At 33.3% G+C, this 16,692-nt stretch overlaps 2 protein-coding genes across 14 annotated transcripts in view; one reads left to right on the top strand and one right to left on the bottom strand.

The window, feature by feature from the left end:
* Positions 1-820: 820 nt before the first annotated feature.
* Atg7 (Autophagy-related 7) lies at positions 821-4,309 on the top strand. The gene is made up of 12 exons (XM_081978871.1): positions 821-1,162; positions 1,588-1,783; positions 1,840-1,950; positions 2,005-2,225; positions 2,280-2,492; positions 2,543-2,687; positions 2,738-2,893; positions 2,956-3,144; positions 3,197-3,367; positions 3,444-3,559; positions 3,619-3,919; positions 3,976-4,309. Exons 1-12 carry the CDS (start codon positions 957-959, stop codon positions 4,006-4,008), a joined length of 2,058 nt encoding a protein of 685 aa, XP_081834997.1. The 5' UTR covers positions 821-956; the 3' UTR covers positions 4,009-4,309.
* Stacl (SH3 and cysteine-rich domain-containing protein) overlaps positions 2,737-16,692 on the bottom strand; it is a 52,141-nt gene continuing 38,185 nt past the window's right edge. For 2 of the 13 annotated variants that reach the window (XM_081978858.1, XM_081978857.1), the window contains exons 11-22: positions 16,170-16,217; positions 15,297-15,415; positions 14,073-14,237; positions 13,585-13,686; positions 12,986-13,225; positions 8,156-8,224; positions 7,560-7,718; positions 7,184-7,255; positions 6,849-6,985; positions 6,520-6,747; positions 6,321-6,473; positions 2,737-6,263 (exon numbers count right to left, since the gene is read on the bottom strand). In XM_081978858.1, the coding sequence (XP_081834984.1) occupies positions 6,255-6,263; positions 6,321-6,473; positions 6,520-6,747; positions 6,849-6,985; positions 7,184-7,255; positions 7,560-7,718; positions 8,156-8,224; positions 12,986-13,225; positions 13,585-13,686; positions 14,073-14,237; positions 15,297-15,415; positions 16,170-16,217 (1,501 nt within the window). In that variant the 3' untranslated portion in view covers positions 2,737-6,254. Of the gene's footprint in view, positions 6,264-6,320; positions 6,474-6,519; positions 6,748-6,848; positions 6,986-7,183; positions 7,256-7,559; positions 7,719-8,155; positions 8,225-10,876; positions 11,045-12,985; positions 13,226-13,584; positions 13,687-14,072; positions 14,238-15,296; positions 15,416-16,169; positions 16,218-16,692 lie in introns of all 13 variants that reach the window. The other 11 variants (XM_081978859.1, XM_081978860.1, XM_081978863.1 and 8 more) reach the window with 11 other exon arrangements.

Below are 16,692 nucleotides of genomic sequence, written 5' to 3' on the forward strand. Positions count from 1 at the left end.
TGTCGGTAAACTTTTCAATTAACCAGCCAGTTTCACACTGCACCACTCAAATTCAAATTCGATTTAATTTATTTTGCAGGTAGCTTTAAAATTCCACAAACCAGTATCTGTATATTAAACATTGTTACTTCCACAAAACGTTTCTGTTTTTTTAAATCAATTTGTAATTATCGGTGAATAAATAAAATTCAAAACATATCGTTTTGTGTTGTGTAATTGGTACGTTCCTTCCATTGGCCGAAATATTCGCATGGCGGGGACCCAAGAATGGCTAGAAACAAGTTTTGATAATCTATTCCACTCGCCAGTTCAATGAAATGCATGAAAAATAGCAATATTATATCAATACTTTCGTCTTTACCAGTAAGTTAACATGCGCTTCAGTACCCACACAAAAATGCATGAAATCTGAATGTTTGAGCGCCAATTTGTTGGAAAATTTAATTTTACAGGATTTAGAAGATATTTGAATTACAATTATTGTTTAGGCCAGGCACAGTAATTATATAAATTGAAGCCAACCAATGTTTTTCTATTTCTTCTACATACTTTAAACTGGTTTAAATGGCTTTTTTGTGAGTTTAAAATTAAGCACTATACGCAGAATACTTTCCAATCAATAGTCAATAATTATTGTACCTACTAAAATAATAAATACAAATTAAACAAAAGTCACTCTCACTAATCACGTGCCTCCTTTAACCCTGGCTATTAAAAGGTCACGTGAACATATTTGTCAGAACCATTTGTAAGAAAATTAATTTCTTCTTTGACATTTGACACTTGTAATTAAAAACCTAACCTTACCTTTGTGTTATGATATGGTCTGTCAGTGTCAGTGTATGTTTATCAATAAATTAAGTTTAAATAAATAAATCTGCAGTATATCCATAGCTAGAATAATAAGAGTTTTGGTCCTATAAATTTCCAGCTGTACAGAATGAAATAAAAAAATCATGGATTCATCAGTGATCAAAAAGTTAACTTATGTCCAGCTGTCTTCACTAGTAAGCCCAAGCTTTTGGAGTAAGCTTACAGAAATTAAACTGGATGTTGATAAGTTGAGTGAAACAGAAAGGCATATCTGGGGATACTACCCCATTATACGAAACAGAAATATATCATTTACGTTTTTGGAAGTTGATAGCACATCATTTAATCAGTGAGTATTCTGTCTTGGTTTCTGCTTTGAATTATGCAGTATTGCAAGAAAACAGTATGCATTTTATATTTTTGAAGAGTTTTATTTGATTTCTGGCATGAGTTCAAGACTCCTGATCACTGTTCTTAGTTATTACAGTTCATTCAAGTCTTTCTATAAGAGAAAATTTAAGAAATTTTTCATCTTTAAGTAGTAGGACAGTGGGTAAAATGAGATCAACTACTTGTCAGCTAATATTTGGATTATTGTCCTTAAACAAACAGTAAGCACATTTGATAATAGGACACAAATGTTAAGGCATGAAGTTACTGATAATGTCACCTACAAATAAATTTACTTTTAAAAGAACTTTTAGACATCTTTCATGTAGCAGCATTAAAATCTCCTAATTACTAATAGAAACTAACTAGATCATCTGGTTATAGAGACTTCAACTCTCAAAATAACTACATTCAATTTGATGGAAAGATAATTAATAAAAACACCATAGAACAGTTCAAAGAATGTAATAAAGTGGATATTTTAAATGAAGAAGGCTCTAATTTGTACAAGAAAATTTTAAGTGGGGAAGCCTTACAAAAACCTTCTGTATTAAATTGTTTCCTGATATTATCTTTTGCTGTAAGTCCTGTTTTATTAATTAGTTTTAGTGCTTTACAGAACAGTTTTGATTGTAGGATTTAAAAAAGTACCATTACTATTTTTGGTTTGCTTTTCCAGTGGTATCAAATGTAGTAATTGAAGTGGTTGATGAAAAGATACTGTCTGATGTACTTACTTTGGAGTTGGTAAAAATATGTTTATACTTTAAAGCATTGTATTACTAAAGGTTTAATTTGTAGCGTCAGCAGCTTTATAAGGGATTTAGAAAATTAAGTGATCATCAAAAACCTTACTTCACATTTAATGTCAAAACTGGTGAGATTGGTGATTTAATGGAAATAAAAAACTTGACTTCTGAAACAGCACTAGACATTTATTTTGTATTCTTTAACATTTCTAATTCAGATGGAATTATAGGGGCACAGTTGAGAAATTTTGCATTGCTTCTCACATATTATTGGTATGTTCAAAACATTCAATCAGGGAGTTGAGTACATCTTAAGCATTTTTCTAGCCCATTTTTGAGTCAAACACCTCAGAAGTTAATTGCTTTGCAGTGTACACGAGAAGGTGTTCAATTATCTGTTGACAAATCCCTAATATATACAGTAAAATTACCATTGGTTGACCATACAACTCCTCTTAATTGGGTGGGATGGGAAAAGAATGAAAGGGGAAAAATGGGACCACGAATGGCAAACATGAAGAACAGTCTAGATCCTAAAGTGTAAATCACATTTATTAATTAACTGCCTGGAATTAATGTGTGTTTTATAGATTGGCGGAAAATTCTATTGATTTAAATTTAAAATTAATGAAATGGCGGGTGGTTCCTGATATTGATTTAGATAAAGTTAGAGTAACAAAATGTTTACTTTTGGGCGCTGGAACTCTTGGATGTTCAGTTGCTAGATGTCTTTTGGTGAGTTTAATTTTTTTTTAATTGCATTTTAATTTTGTTAGTGCTTGTAGGCGTGGGGTGTGAGAAATATAACATTGGTTGATAACTCTACAGTTTCATTCTCAAACCCAGTCAGACAAAGCTTATTTACTTATGAAGATTCTGTGAAAATGAGACCTAAAGCGCAAGCTGCAGCAGAGAGACTCAAAGAAATCTTTCCAGGTGTTGTATGTCTTAGTAGAGTTTTTTTTTATAACTATATTCTAATAGTAAATGGGGTTGGTTTAAGTTATCAAAAGGTGTTCAATTAACTATACCAATGCCTGGACACAGTGTTGGTGAAAGCACAATGGCTCAAACATTAGAAAGTGTAGAAACTCTGAAAGAACTTATTAAAAGTTCTGATGTAATATTTTTATTAATGGATTCTCGCGAGAGTAGATGGTTGCCTACAATGCTAGGAGCTTTTTACAATAAAGTAGGAGTTTTTAGTAATATTGAAACAATTATTATCTGATGAGCATTTTTAGGTGGTAATTAATGCAGCTTTGGGATTTGACAGTTACTTAGTGATGAGGCACGGATGTAAAGTTGACGATCACGCTGACAATCCTGTTGTATCGCAGATGGAAGGATTTAAAGTAACTCAGGGTCAGAATTTGGGCTGTTATTTTTGTAATGATGTTACAGCTCCTGGAGATGTAAGTTAATTTTATGTTTTTTATTACTTGAGTTTAATTTTTTGACAAACACAGTAAGTGAGTAACTTTTTTATAGTCATTAAAGAATAGAACATTAGATCAACAGTGCACAGTTACTAGGCCAGGTGTATCGCAAATTGCAGGCGCTTTAGCTGTAGAATTAGCAGTTTCAGTGTTACAGCATAAAGATGGGTAACTAAATTAGTGTCTTCTTTAATTTAATGTGTTATCCACTAAAATTAAACTTTAAGAATTGGTGCTTCGGCTTACTATCAATCGTCGAGATCTAACGTTGAGTCTGCAACTGCCAATTCGGACCAAAATTGCATTTTGGGAATTGTTCCACATTCCATCAGAGGATTTCTATCCACTTTTAGTGAGATTTTGCCCGCCACTGTCAAGTACGATCAGTGTGTGGCTTGTTCTAAGTTGATTTTAACTGAATATGAAAAAGAAGGGACTGAGTTCTTACTAAAAGTTTTTAACAGCTCCAAACACCTGGAAGATGTGGCAAAATTAACGGAATTGTTTAATGCCATTAACTTGGATGAGGTATGACATTTGACGCTGTTTTTGTTGTTCAGCATCCAGTTTTGTTTTGGTTTTAGGTTACTGAGCTTAGTGATGAAATGTCGGACTAAATATGGTTATATATTAATGATATCAAGTCCCTTAGGGCATGTTTGTAGTATTTCAAACAAAAGTTAACTTTAAATTATCTTTATTTTACACAGTGATTAACAAAACGTGCTTGTGACATCAATATAAAATTTTACAAAATCAAAAAGGAAGTGCTGGATGTTTTTTGGTTACTTTAAGATAATTTGTCTTTACATACTTGAATGAATATTTATATATACACGCTTGGGCCTTCACTGAAACATTTTTTACTTGTATTTGTACCAGAACAATTATCAGATTAAATTTAAAGCTTTCATACAATTTGTTTAATTTATAATTTTTTAAGTGCAAGGGAAATCAATATTTTCTTTCTCAATACATTCTAGAACACTTATGCTGTCCGCGTTAAAATACAAAGTAGTCTAGTGGCGTCACTTACTCCTTCTCCATCCACAAGAATACAATTTTAATAGGCCAGTGGTGATTCATTAAAATTGTATTTTAAGTGTGATATTTTTGGTTGCCTTTTATATAAATCTCAAGTTTTTAAATTATTTTCTATCAATCTATATTGTACCTTAGATTAATTGGTCAAGTGCACAGGTATTAAATTTGTCTTTCAAGTCAACTAACTCAAATCCATTAAGTTATATTGACCTCAAAGATATTTGAACAAAACTTTTCTAATTAATCAAATTTTTAAATAATTTGGTATATTACAATAGCTTCTAAGGGTCATATTTTCTAACAGTTTCCAACAAGGATGGGTTAATAAATTTTTTCAAAAAATTAAACTGTTGACAACACTAACAACAATCTAAAATTTTTGCACCACTTTTCTAGCTACTATATTTAGTGACTAGAAGCAACAACATATACTGACTTATAATTTGTTTCAAAAAAGGTCTGAAAACATAATAATGTATTATCATTTATCAGATCCTCTCAAATAAAAATTTACATAACATTAGAAACTGATATTTTAAAACAGAAGTCAAAAAACTTACCTAACTTTGTAGTTACAATTCCGATTTTTTTTCAATGCATTGTAAGTTGTGTATGAATTTCTCAATTAAACTTTTAATTGAGGATAGACTATTTATCAAGCTATAACAACATGCTAGTCTTTTATAAATTTGCTCCGTGTATTTTCTGTTAATTAAAGTTGCATTGCTGTACAATTTGTTGTAAAAAACGTGTCCCTGTGAGTTACTGGGACATCCTCATTAATTAGAGATTTAAAGTTTCTATGGACTTTTTCTCGTACACGAGGACACTGATTAAAATCTCCGTTACGTTTTGTACTGGGAAAAAACTTTTGGGATTTTTAATTACGAAGACGATGAATTTGCTTTTAATTAACTAGGTATTTTACAGAATGGTTCGTTAACCTATGAGATGATTAGACTAGATTTTTTTAGCTAGTCTCAAGAACATTTTTAATTCCAATAGAATTAAAGTTACACACATTTACTTACTTTTGTATGTATTATACTTGGGTTGAAATAGACTTCAAATTTAATGTTGTGTACCATTTGAAATATTATAAATATCAATAGGTTTTTAGAAAACCTTTATCCATGGGTTCCACACTTAGCCTATTACATTTACAAAAATAGGTCTTGGACATTGGGAAAATATATCACTTTCTAACAAAAAGAGGTCTACTATTTGACGAAATATATAGGTTTTTTCTGTGAAAACTAAATTTTTCTACGCTTTCGCTGATCGTGTATATGGAGGAAATCTTTAAACCGTCCTTGTTGGCGATTATTTGAAAATGGGGCGTGGGGCGGTATTCATAATTGTACGGGGATCCCTGTAATAATAACGGTCTTTTCTGGGAATCTGACGTAAAAGACCTGTTAAATAGACTAGCCACGTGTTTGGGCGTCGATAGTCTAATGGATAATGGGCGTTTTGTGGAGGAAAATGGAGCTTTGCCGTGGAGAAATGCTAATTCGTTTCTACGCCTCTCTACCGCGTTTTGGTATACGTTCGTGTCTTTCCTGCCTTTCGCAAAATTATTGTAGTAATACCGCAAAATGCTTCCGGAGTTGTTGTCTTTTTTAGGTATTGGTTTGCTGAACGTGTTGTTGTTATTCCTGAAAATATGACGGTTTTGCGGTGTCGCAACTGGGTAGTAAATTTTCTTTAATGTTGTCTCCGGTTTTTTAGGTTGTTTCGGCTCCTTGGATTGCGGTTTTTGTATGCCAGCAGCACAATTACACGGATTGTCGGCTTGACAAGCCATTTCTATACGTTGTCACACTTCCTGCAATAAGAAAAAGTCTCAGAACCGTTTTCACTTTAGTGTGTAAAGAAGTCAAACCTGTAAAAATTTAACAGGACAAACACCTTGCCGGTTGTCACCAGAGCGGATCATCACCATACCGTCAATTTCATCTCCAATTTGTATGACGATTTGGTCCCTCAGAAGTGTCAAGCCGTTATCCCCATCAGTTACTTGAAGATTGTGGGTTACCTACAATGAATTTAATAACAATGGAATTAGCAAACTACAATTTTACCTGTAAAGGTCTTTCTCCGGAAGATAACTTGGAAACGTATTTGGAAGGAAAGAAACCAACTTTCCCGAAGCATTTTCCTTTCCACCAATCCGGATCTGAGGTTTCAATAACCGTGACTTTGTATCCGGCTTTTAAATCCAGTTCATCCTGATGTCGTGCTTTGAAATTGTACAATACCACGTAGAGGTTGGTTGGCAATAGCCTCTGTGATTTCTGAAAGTTGCATAGCTTTACCGAGTTTAATTTTACTGGAGTGTATAAGCTGATACTATTAATTGCTACTGGGATATTGTATTAGAATTTGCATTATATGTGATAGTTTCAGTTACCTTTCCTACTGGACTTGGACAAGGCGAAGTACTAGCTGAGGAAGGGCTTTTTTCATTCTCGTCCGGAAGCTCTACAGAGGACATTCTGATGTTTTTTGCAGACAGTAGTCTGCGATTGTGCACTGGACTTGTGGGTGCTAAAGAAACTTTAAATTAATGTCCCATTTCCACTTAGTAAATTTAAATCTGTTGAAAGATGCATTTTAGTGTAAAACTCTAGAAGTATAAAAGTTAGAGTACTAAAACTTATATGATAAAGACACTGAAATAAAAACGTATCAAAAATTGTCTGTGCCTTTGTCATATAAGTGCAATGTAAAAGTATAGATGCATACTTGATAGAGGTTTGCAATCTTTTCTTACGGGGTGGGTCGGAAGAGACCTTGGAGGAACAGTACTTGCAACAACTGTGAAACATGCATGTTAGTAAAAATACGATTAATCTAAAATATAACGGACAACTCAGTCGTTATTGTGGGACACACCAGTAAACAGTTAAAAGTGTGCTTTAAAAAATTATAACAATTATTGTGCAAGGCCGTGCATTTAAAAAGGCAAAGTAGGAAAGCTGAAAAAATGTTTAAATACAAATTTGGCTTCCTACACAATACATCAACTTGACAAAAAACCAAATTTGTACATTAGACTGAGGGACAAGGTCCAATGAAAATAGGAAATAAGATCAAAAAATATTAACAATATCCTCCATACACTGAATCTTCGACGAAGAGCTGTGGTTTGAATGTGGATCGCTTGCAGCATTAGCACCATGTCTTTGTCTCCGTTGTGCGTGTTCGGTACTTTCGGGGGAGTCCAAAGACAAGCTTTTCATACGTAGATTGAGCTTTTGGCGACGCGGCGAATGGGGAGCTAAAGGGTATTTTAGTAAGTCAAATAATGTCCCATTAAATTTCCATAAAAGCGAGTTGCCTGTTTTATAGTTCAATGAAAACTAAGGACTGAACTAGTTAGGTACTACAAATTGAAGGTAACTAAGTGGTAAATTTGTAAAAAAAACTAAGTTTCTAGCTAAAACAGGCAACTTTCTAACTCTATTTTAGAAAAATGATTCAATACTTAAAAAGCTAAAACAATGTAGCAATGTATATACATGCAACTGTGGTGATATTACCTAAGGGAATTGAGTAATTAAAGTTTGGTTTATGCTATATCATGTTTTTAAAAACGTTAAACGAAACAAAGTTTTCAATGACTTCTAGCATAAACTACAATAATTTGAAAATTTGCAACTATAGGAACAGAACCGTCTTGAAGGTATATCGTTCAATGAATCTAATAGTACAGACCAACACTGGAGTTTCCAAACATCGGGCAAAAAATTCCCGAACTGGAAGAAGGTATCTTCATGCTATTCCCTAGACGAAATAATTGTGAAATTTAAACTTAGTTGATAATATGTGTTTACTTGTGAAATAAGTGAAATCTAAGACTACTTTTCTAAGTGCTCAATTATAGTGTTGAATTGTAATTGTTAGTATTTTTGTATTTTTAATTCTACCAAAACTCACACTCTACTAGTCTACTACACATAATAACATGCAAAAGCTGATGAAGGTTTGTGAAGGAATAGTTTTTAATCTGGGGGCATATTTTGGGTTAATATGAACGAATGAAGTTATTTACTTTAAAAACTCACTGAAAGGTTTCTGCAAAGAAAACTCATTTCTTTGAAACATCTTTATTATCACAGTCAGAAAAAATACAATCAAAAATATACTTTCATATCGCCTTTCAAAAAATTTCAAAAACTCAACTCACACTCTTATACAATAATATAAATCATAATTGTAGGCAAAATGTACAATGTCCAATTTTACAACTGGTCGTCAATCTTGTCTTTGTTTCAGTAATAACGCGCAGTTTATAAAAGTAAACTATTAACAAACCACTTTATTTTTTATTATTTTTAGCTAGGGATTTTTTGGACCCGGCGAGCGAATTTTTGCTCTTAGAGGGTGAAGGGGATGGACACTTTGGAGGTAATTCGAGAATATCTCCATTATCTAATTGGGGACCTAAACATAAGGGTTGACCAAACGGACGGTTCCCTGACCCGTCTTGTGAATTCCTTTCTGAAAACGTAGCATAACTTAATCTTTTTTTTTTAAGTTAGAATTCACAAATGCCACTCCAAATCTGGCTCAAACTTTAGCGGTTGCGGTATTTTTCACTTTTAAAAGGTTTTAAAGATAGTAAGCTGGAAACTTTATTTGAATGTAACCCTACATAGTTTGTTGATTGTGATTTGTTTGAAATGTTTGTTTTTAAAGTTGCCAGAATACTAATTAAGTCAGCTTTAAGCGGGATTAGTTTAGCCAAAAAACTCACGGTGAAGTATATTCTTATTAGAATTCATTCATTAGAAAATATTGGCCTTTATTATTATTATTTCAATCGTTGTTTCATCGGCAATTAGATACACGCAATAAGAATTTTGTCAAATCAAGCCGGGTACCAAAAGATAGACACAGCACAAACTAAACACTTCCATAGCATAAGATAAATAATAATTTCTTACTTAGCTCCGTCCTGATCGTTTTGTTTTACTCAAACTCCATCTTCCTGCCAGAAACCTGCTAAAATCTAACTACAGAAATTATTAATTAAGACTGCAACTTTCAAACTACAAAACGTATTTACACGTCAAACACAATTAGGGCTTGGTAAACTTGATAAGGACAATGTAAAGTTAACAGGTCTCAGTTAAGCGTTTTGACAATATAGGGTCAGTTGAACAATTACTTTTGCGATAATTGATTACATAAGTGTGTAAATACGTAATAACTCAATGTTATGAAATTAAAAATTAAGACTGGCATTGAGTAAAACAAAATGAAACATTACATAAAACTACGCATTTTTGATTTAGTTGTGTTTTCAAAATTAAAATCTAATTTAGATAGCAAAACTTGTAAGTGCTTTTTAGTTTACGCTTCTGTACCGGTATTTTGAGGATATTATAGCTAGAGCTGCAGTTAGTTCGGAAACTTATTAGAGCCATGCAGATTGGAGCAATTACAGCTTTTCGTTTTTCAAAGTACCTCCATTGGAGTTGAAGTTGGAATTGCTGGTGGAAGTCATTTATTAAGTTTTGCATATGTAAAACTAGTTCAAGTATGACCCAGTCATAAATAAAAAACTACTTTGAGGGAAAGTACTCTAAATTAACTTTAGAGAGTTATATTGAATAATTCTTCTTAAGTTCCATCCAGAATAACCAAACTATTTCACAGTGATTTTAAGGTTTAATATTTCTATAGCGTTTTAGAAATTCTCTTAAACTGGAAGGCACTTCAGGCGGTACAATTGAATTTTGCCAAATTTGATAGTTGCCGGAAGAGTTATTGAATGGCCAAGATTTTATCTGGTTAAGGTTAAGTATATTTTTATAGGAGCTTTCCACTTTATATATTTGGAGGGTTGGAATTTTTGCTGATGCGCCAGATGACCTATCGAAGGAAATTCAGAGGGTTTTAGACATATTTGCAAAGACCACTTTCATAAAAAAGTGAGTGTCATATTTATATTTGCTTAATTTTCGGTATAGTTCGTATTGTTATAGCAATCCTAAATGAGGAGAGTTAATACAGTGCATTAGTATGTAATAATCTAGCTTGCATAAAAGGATTTAGGCACTACTTCCTCTAATTAATTAATTTTCTTGTGTATTGGATTGTGTGGATTGGACGGTTGCACTTACTAACTCAATACCATAAGATTGATAAAAAAATAAAGGTGCAATTTGAAAAAACATACTTTGCAACATCACTATTTTAGCTTGCAATATACATGGTCAAAATCGAATGGTGAATTTTCTCTGATAGGTCACTTTAGGAGCAGGTAATTGCCATTCAGGGAGCTATAAGCAAATTGGTGGCCAAATGCAAACAGTCATTACACCAAAAGCTGTAGACACACATACAAAAACAACATCAAACCCTGTCGTTTAGTGATGAAAACGACAGGGTAAATCACAACATTGAAAACCAGTGGCGTGCGTTGCCTACTTTCTGGCAGGGAGATGGAGCGATGACCCGGACTGCCGTGCCTGGACCTGGACCCGAATCCTGTCAGACTTTTCATGCCGGCGAACAGTCTTCTGCGCATTGAGGTTTGGTCTTGAGGAGGCGTCGGTGGCTGCGCACTACTCGGCCCTTGTTTACTGCGCCGATGGGCTATACAAAATCGGAAGTAATTTTCCTATTACGAGTCTCAAAATTCAAACAAGCGCACACATGATTTTTTTTAATGATGCAACGATTTGTTACGAAAATGCTTTTATTGTAAGTAAATGTAGTCATAAACAGAATCGTTGCATCACAATTATGTTATAGTTTATGTCAGTTTTAATGCAATGATTTCCAAACAAAATTAGTTGGATTCCTTTGATGCATTTTCCTATTCAATTCACAGTATCACTATAAACTGTAATTATTTTAGTGTAACCTTTACCATTTCAATTAAACTTGTTGACATATTAAACATAAATTACATTGTTAATCCTATTGCAAACTATGCAGGTAATTGAGAGCTAGACACAGCTTATTGTTGTGCCAATATTTCATATAGGTATACGTTCATAACTTGAATTCTCATTTACCACAGCTCAATTTATGTTAAAACTCACTTTTCAGTATTTACTGTAGTAGTATGTTTTATATGATTTTACTTACGCCCGATAGTGTATAAATAGTTTTCAGTTACGTAATGACCCTCTTTACACACAGTTGAAATAAATCTAAATCAGTTCAAACAGGACTTTACCACTTGGTCGTAGGTAAAGTACGTCACACGTGTTATAAGGCGTTTTATGCACTCAAAACACACTTGCCGCTTTTTTCACTTTGGCGTAAAATGCTTCTTACAACACTAGTTACGTAATTTACTATAAAACATAGTTTAAACGTAATTCAATTCAATTCGTTGTTTGACATTTACGTCTCACCGCATAAAAAAGGTTAGTTTGTTTTTGAACTAAATTCAAATTGAAAAATTCTCCCTGATCAAGTATAGATCATAAATCAAAAAATTTCAACAATGATAATTTACGAAATTCAAAATTTTTTAATCCAAAAATATATTATTCTGCACTCTATCAACACATCAGGTATTTTTCTTCTACTTCCTGGTCATATCGACATACAATATAATCAAATATTCATTAAAGAGGGTTCATAAAATCGATTCCGTTTTTCCATCAATGCCGAATTACATATCGAGTTTCAGTAATGTGTTTTTGGTACAGTGAAATATACGATAAGGTTTTCTGTTTACATATTTGAATTTTCCAGTTGGCTTTATAAACAATTGGACGGAACGCTGTTGTAAATTTATAAAGCGATTTTTTGGCGTTCATTAAGGATGTAATTGGTTACTTGTTTCTAGAGTGAAACGAGTACACGTGGCAACAATGAGCAGCTATTCCGATGTGTCCACATTTCATTATATGCCCCCAGATTGGTAAGTGGGAAGGCAAATTGGAATAAATTGGAAATCAGACTGATTCCTCAACAAGAAATTGCGGCTATTTTGAAAGGATCGACAAAATTAGGGAATAAAATTAGATTTTGCATGCACTACTCGCTCAAAGTATCTAGGAGACGGTAATGAGCAACTTGGAACGATGTACCGGTAAATTAAATGTATTATTTATATGGGTCCAGACATAGAATTAAAAACATTTGTCATGATTGATTAGATTAAAAGGCTTTTAAGGAGATTGATATGCAACTCCAGATTTTCGAAAGGGAATTCAATTGTCCGGAGTTTCCGACATCGATTCACAAATAAATGAGGAGTGCGGAAAGCTTACGACTAATTGGCTGAGTTTTGCATTCCAAATTTGCTGATTGGTTAGAAATTTTCCAATCTACATATTCCCTCTTTGCTACAAGTTGAACGAAGTAGAATCTCTCTACTTTTTAAAAAACGCCACATCACCAAGGATCAAAGAAGGAATATTTCAATAGAAGAGAATTTTACAAACTTTCTTTATGGTTGGAACATTATTCCAAATTGCCATTACCATAATGTAACTACTTAATAAACCTAAATATAAATTATTTATTGCAGCCCATTATATTAGGTCGGTTAGCTGTTTATTGCATCGAACAAACCTGAGCTGGTGGAACACGGAACCGGGTTTACAACGGCCAAATTAGAACCGATGGCCCTGGCGGGTTGTGGAGTCAGTCCAGCCCGGGGCCCCTTATTGAGGCTCTGCCCCGAACCACTAGCGCTTCCAGGATTGGACCGCTCAACCGAAATGTCTACGTTTACACGCGGTTTCGAATTGGAAATTTCCGTTGCTTGTTTGAGCACTTGGTAAATTTGGTCGACTTCGGTTGATTGTGGTTCTTTCATGTTTCAAATAAATGGTGTAATTAGGTCTTTTGCCAATTATCGCTAGCAAATCGGGAAAGTTTCAAAACAATGTTTCAATATTTTATAACTAGGGTACTACACAAAAGCAGTACGCACTTTGGTTGAGGTTATTTTCATGGTAATCAAAGAATCAAAAGTCATATGACCAGACGAACCGTAGGTTTGCACATTACTACGCATCCATAATGGAAACTTTTAAAATTTAGCTTAACCTAAAGCTTGAAAATTAATAAAAAACCGTATTATTAAAAAAGCTAAAACACAATACTTATCTTCAAAGCATAAAGGTTAGTAATAAACAACAACAAAACCAAAAACAACAAAAATGTACCTAAGTTTACTGTCTCGTGGGACAGTTTAGAGAGGTAGGCGTTGTCCAATGGTTTATCCAAGATTCGTCGATTTATAGTGGGCATACTGCTTGCAGCTAACTCTAGGAAAAGGGGAATAAATCTTAAAGTGTACTTTACACAAATTCCATTTAGATGACAGCAGGATTCGTCGACAAACAATAGAGACAGTCGTCCACACCTGTTTCAGACAGTGGAAATTTAGAGCTGTATCAATTATTTACGCGATATTGGAGAAGATACGCACAGCTATTAGTGATCTGTACAGTAAGTTCCTTCAGGTGGTAAATTATACTAAACCGATGGTCGTTTAGGTTAATTGAAACTTATTATTGTCCCTTGTCAGATGCTACATTAATTAAGTTTGCTACAAAAAGTCCAGTGGTTTAGAAAAAAGTAATCTAAACAAAATAAATTGAGAGCAGGGGGAAAAATGTAGTGGTGATAGTAAAAGTTATGGGAAACTTACTTTCGTCATCGGCGCTTATGTCTGGCACCCTAGTTTCGATTTCCGACGTGGATTTTTGTCTTCGCAGGAGTTTTGCCTTTGTTTGGCATTTCTGCGCTTCCTTTTGGCAGTCGTGATGTACATTCATTTTGCATATCCTGCATTTAAGCCCCTGACGTGTGTGACCTGGAATGTTAGGAAAATCATTAATTATCTGGAAAGGAAGTAGCTCCACACTTTGATGACCCAACCCAGTTTCGTTCGTTCGTTTTTACCGGAATTTCGTCCAGATCTTAATAAAAGCACGATTTTCTGAAATTCTCTACCTTCATAGAATGCATTAAACAAATAAACTGGTCAAACTCAAATTTCCAAGGGGAGAATATCAAGTATCTTGTTATTGACATTTGCAATTACAGTAATTGCTTTGTCGTCTATGCCAATCCAGCTTAGATGTGGTAGCAAAGCGGTTAACAGTTCAGATCAATTCGTAGAATTGGGGCTTTCCGGATGTACGATAATCGAAAAACCGGGAAAATCGGAGCTCGGGATTCAGATCCCTATGGAAAGAACAAAAATACCGTAGAATTTGAAAGCTTAGTCTTTTTATCTCGCATTTGCACAGTGAACTTATCAATATTTTACGAACTGTGCAGAGGAAAATAGACCTCGGTATTTTTGTTTGCAATGCACGAAAATAAAATAATAACCCAGCCGGAATATATTACCCCCGATTTTTGTTCAGATGGATAAAATAACGATTACTCCCTTGGGAGCTCTGATAATATTTTACAGTGTAAATTTATGAGAGTTTAAAAAATGGACTAGTGCCCTAGTTTGTTTTTAAGGTTTTAATATAGTGGAAAATGACGTAACATTGCAAACTTCCTGGTAATAATCCGAAATTAAGTTCCAGTTTTAATTACTCTACACACTCTTTCAGCATGCAAAAAACAGCACTTTTGTTGGTAATTATTGTGTCAAAGACTGCAATTACGCCCGGCTGTACAACTCATGGAAAACAGGCCGGAAACAAAGTTTACACTTTTATTAAGGTTTTCAAATTACTTTTTGAGGCTGTAATTTCGTTATGTTCTCTTTCTTTAAAGGTTAAACTGCGCTTATTACTATTTCAGTTTGTGTACAGTTGGTTACGTTAAATTAATTGAATTTAAGAGAACTGTAATTACTCATAGTTGTTCAAATAAGGTCATAGTATTTTATTTCTCTAAATAAAGTCAGTACCTCTTAAAATTTGTGAACAAATATCGCATGGTGTAATCTTCTTGTAGGTGTACTCCTGGAAATTGTGAGCGTCCGGATCTCCTTTTAACAGTTCTTTTGTAGCAGCTGCTCCATTTTTCCTACAGAAAATAAAACATACTTACATTTTCAGACCTACTGAATTCACTGTGTTAGTAATTCATTGGAAAAGGTTTTGAAAATTGGCATTACTTACTTAATTTAGTTGCAACTAAGTGCAGTGTAAAATTGCATAACTTCTCCATAAAAAATAGTCAAATACACATAAATGGTGTTAGTGATGTGCGATTTTATGGTGATAATTGGCTGCTAAGATGATTTAGTTCCTTGAAATATTATTTAATAAAATTTTGTGGATATTATAAACAACACAGATTTGTAATTAAACCTCTCTATAAAACAGAATTACAGTTCAGGCATTTACACTAACGTTGGTTTTCAATCAGAGCCTGTTTCATACTATTGACATTATTACACGTAAATAACATCGAAATTGGAGTAGTAAAATATACAACTGAAACTGCACAAATGTAAATTGTTAGTGTGTTATTTGTACTAGGGCATTTTATCAATTAATACTTTTTTTAGTTTTAGCTTGAAAAAATGATCAGGTGTCAGCTATTAGTTTGATTAAAATCTACCTAGTTTATAATTATTACATACTGAAAAACATTTCAAAATTTCCGAACAGTAACTGAAAAATGAGTAGGGTGATAAATGCAGGTGTGTTAAATTTGTGATGATTTTGAAAGTTCTCAAGCTTTAATTACTATTACAATTTTTGTCAAAACATAATAAAAAAAACACAGTTTGAGATCTTTCAAACGTTAATAATGAAAATGATTTGTTAATTACCTCATGGACATTATTGTTGATACTGCATGGTACATTTGGTTTTTTGGTCTGTTACGAATGGAAAACAATATTGAACCACATCAATAAAATGTACACCACTACTAAATTTTAATTAATTACATATAATTGAAAGCGAATAAACAAGCATTTATGTAAATTATTTAGCACTACTACCTAAAACTACAAAAGACTGCCAGCCACAACAAACAGATTAAAAAAAGTTATTTTCTCATTATCGCTGAATAAATTCTTTAGCACTTCCTTATAGTCAATTTATTTTACTTCATTGTAAATTAATTTGATGCCCAAACTGTGGAACAAGGGTTTGCTCTTAAAGTAACCAAAGCAATTATTTATTTTACTAATTTGCCAGCATTCTCTGTGTTTCCATTTGAGTCTGGTAATTATATTGCCATGATGGAGCTAGTTTGGTTAAATAAGAAATAATAGGGGATAAAACAGGTCGATGATACTTTAGGAACAACGAATAATGAGGGTTAATTGCATTTAATTATAAATGTAA

This window comes from Ips typographus, linkage group LG4, assembly GCF_016097725.1.
Source record: "Ips typographus isolate SLU linkage group LG4, UJ_Ityp_2.0, whole genome shotgun sequence".
In the NCBI taxonomy this organism is placed as follows: domain Eukaryota; kingdom Metazoa; phylum Arthropoda; class Insecta; order Coleoptera; family Curculionidae; genus Ips; species Ips typographus.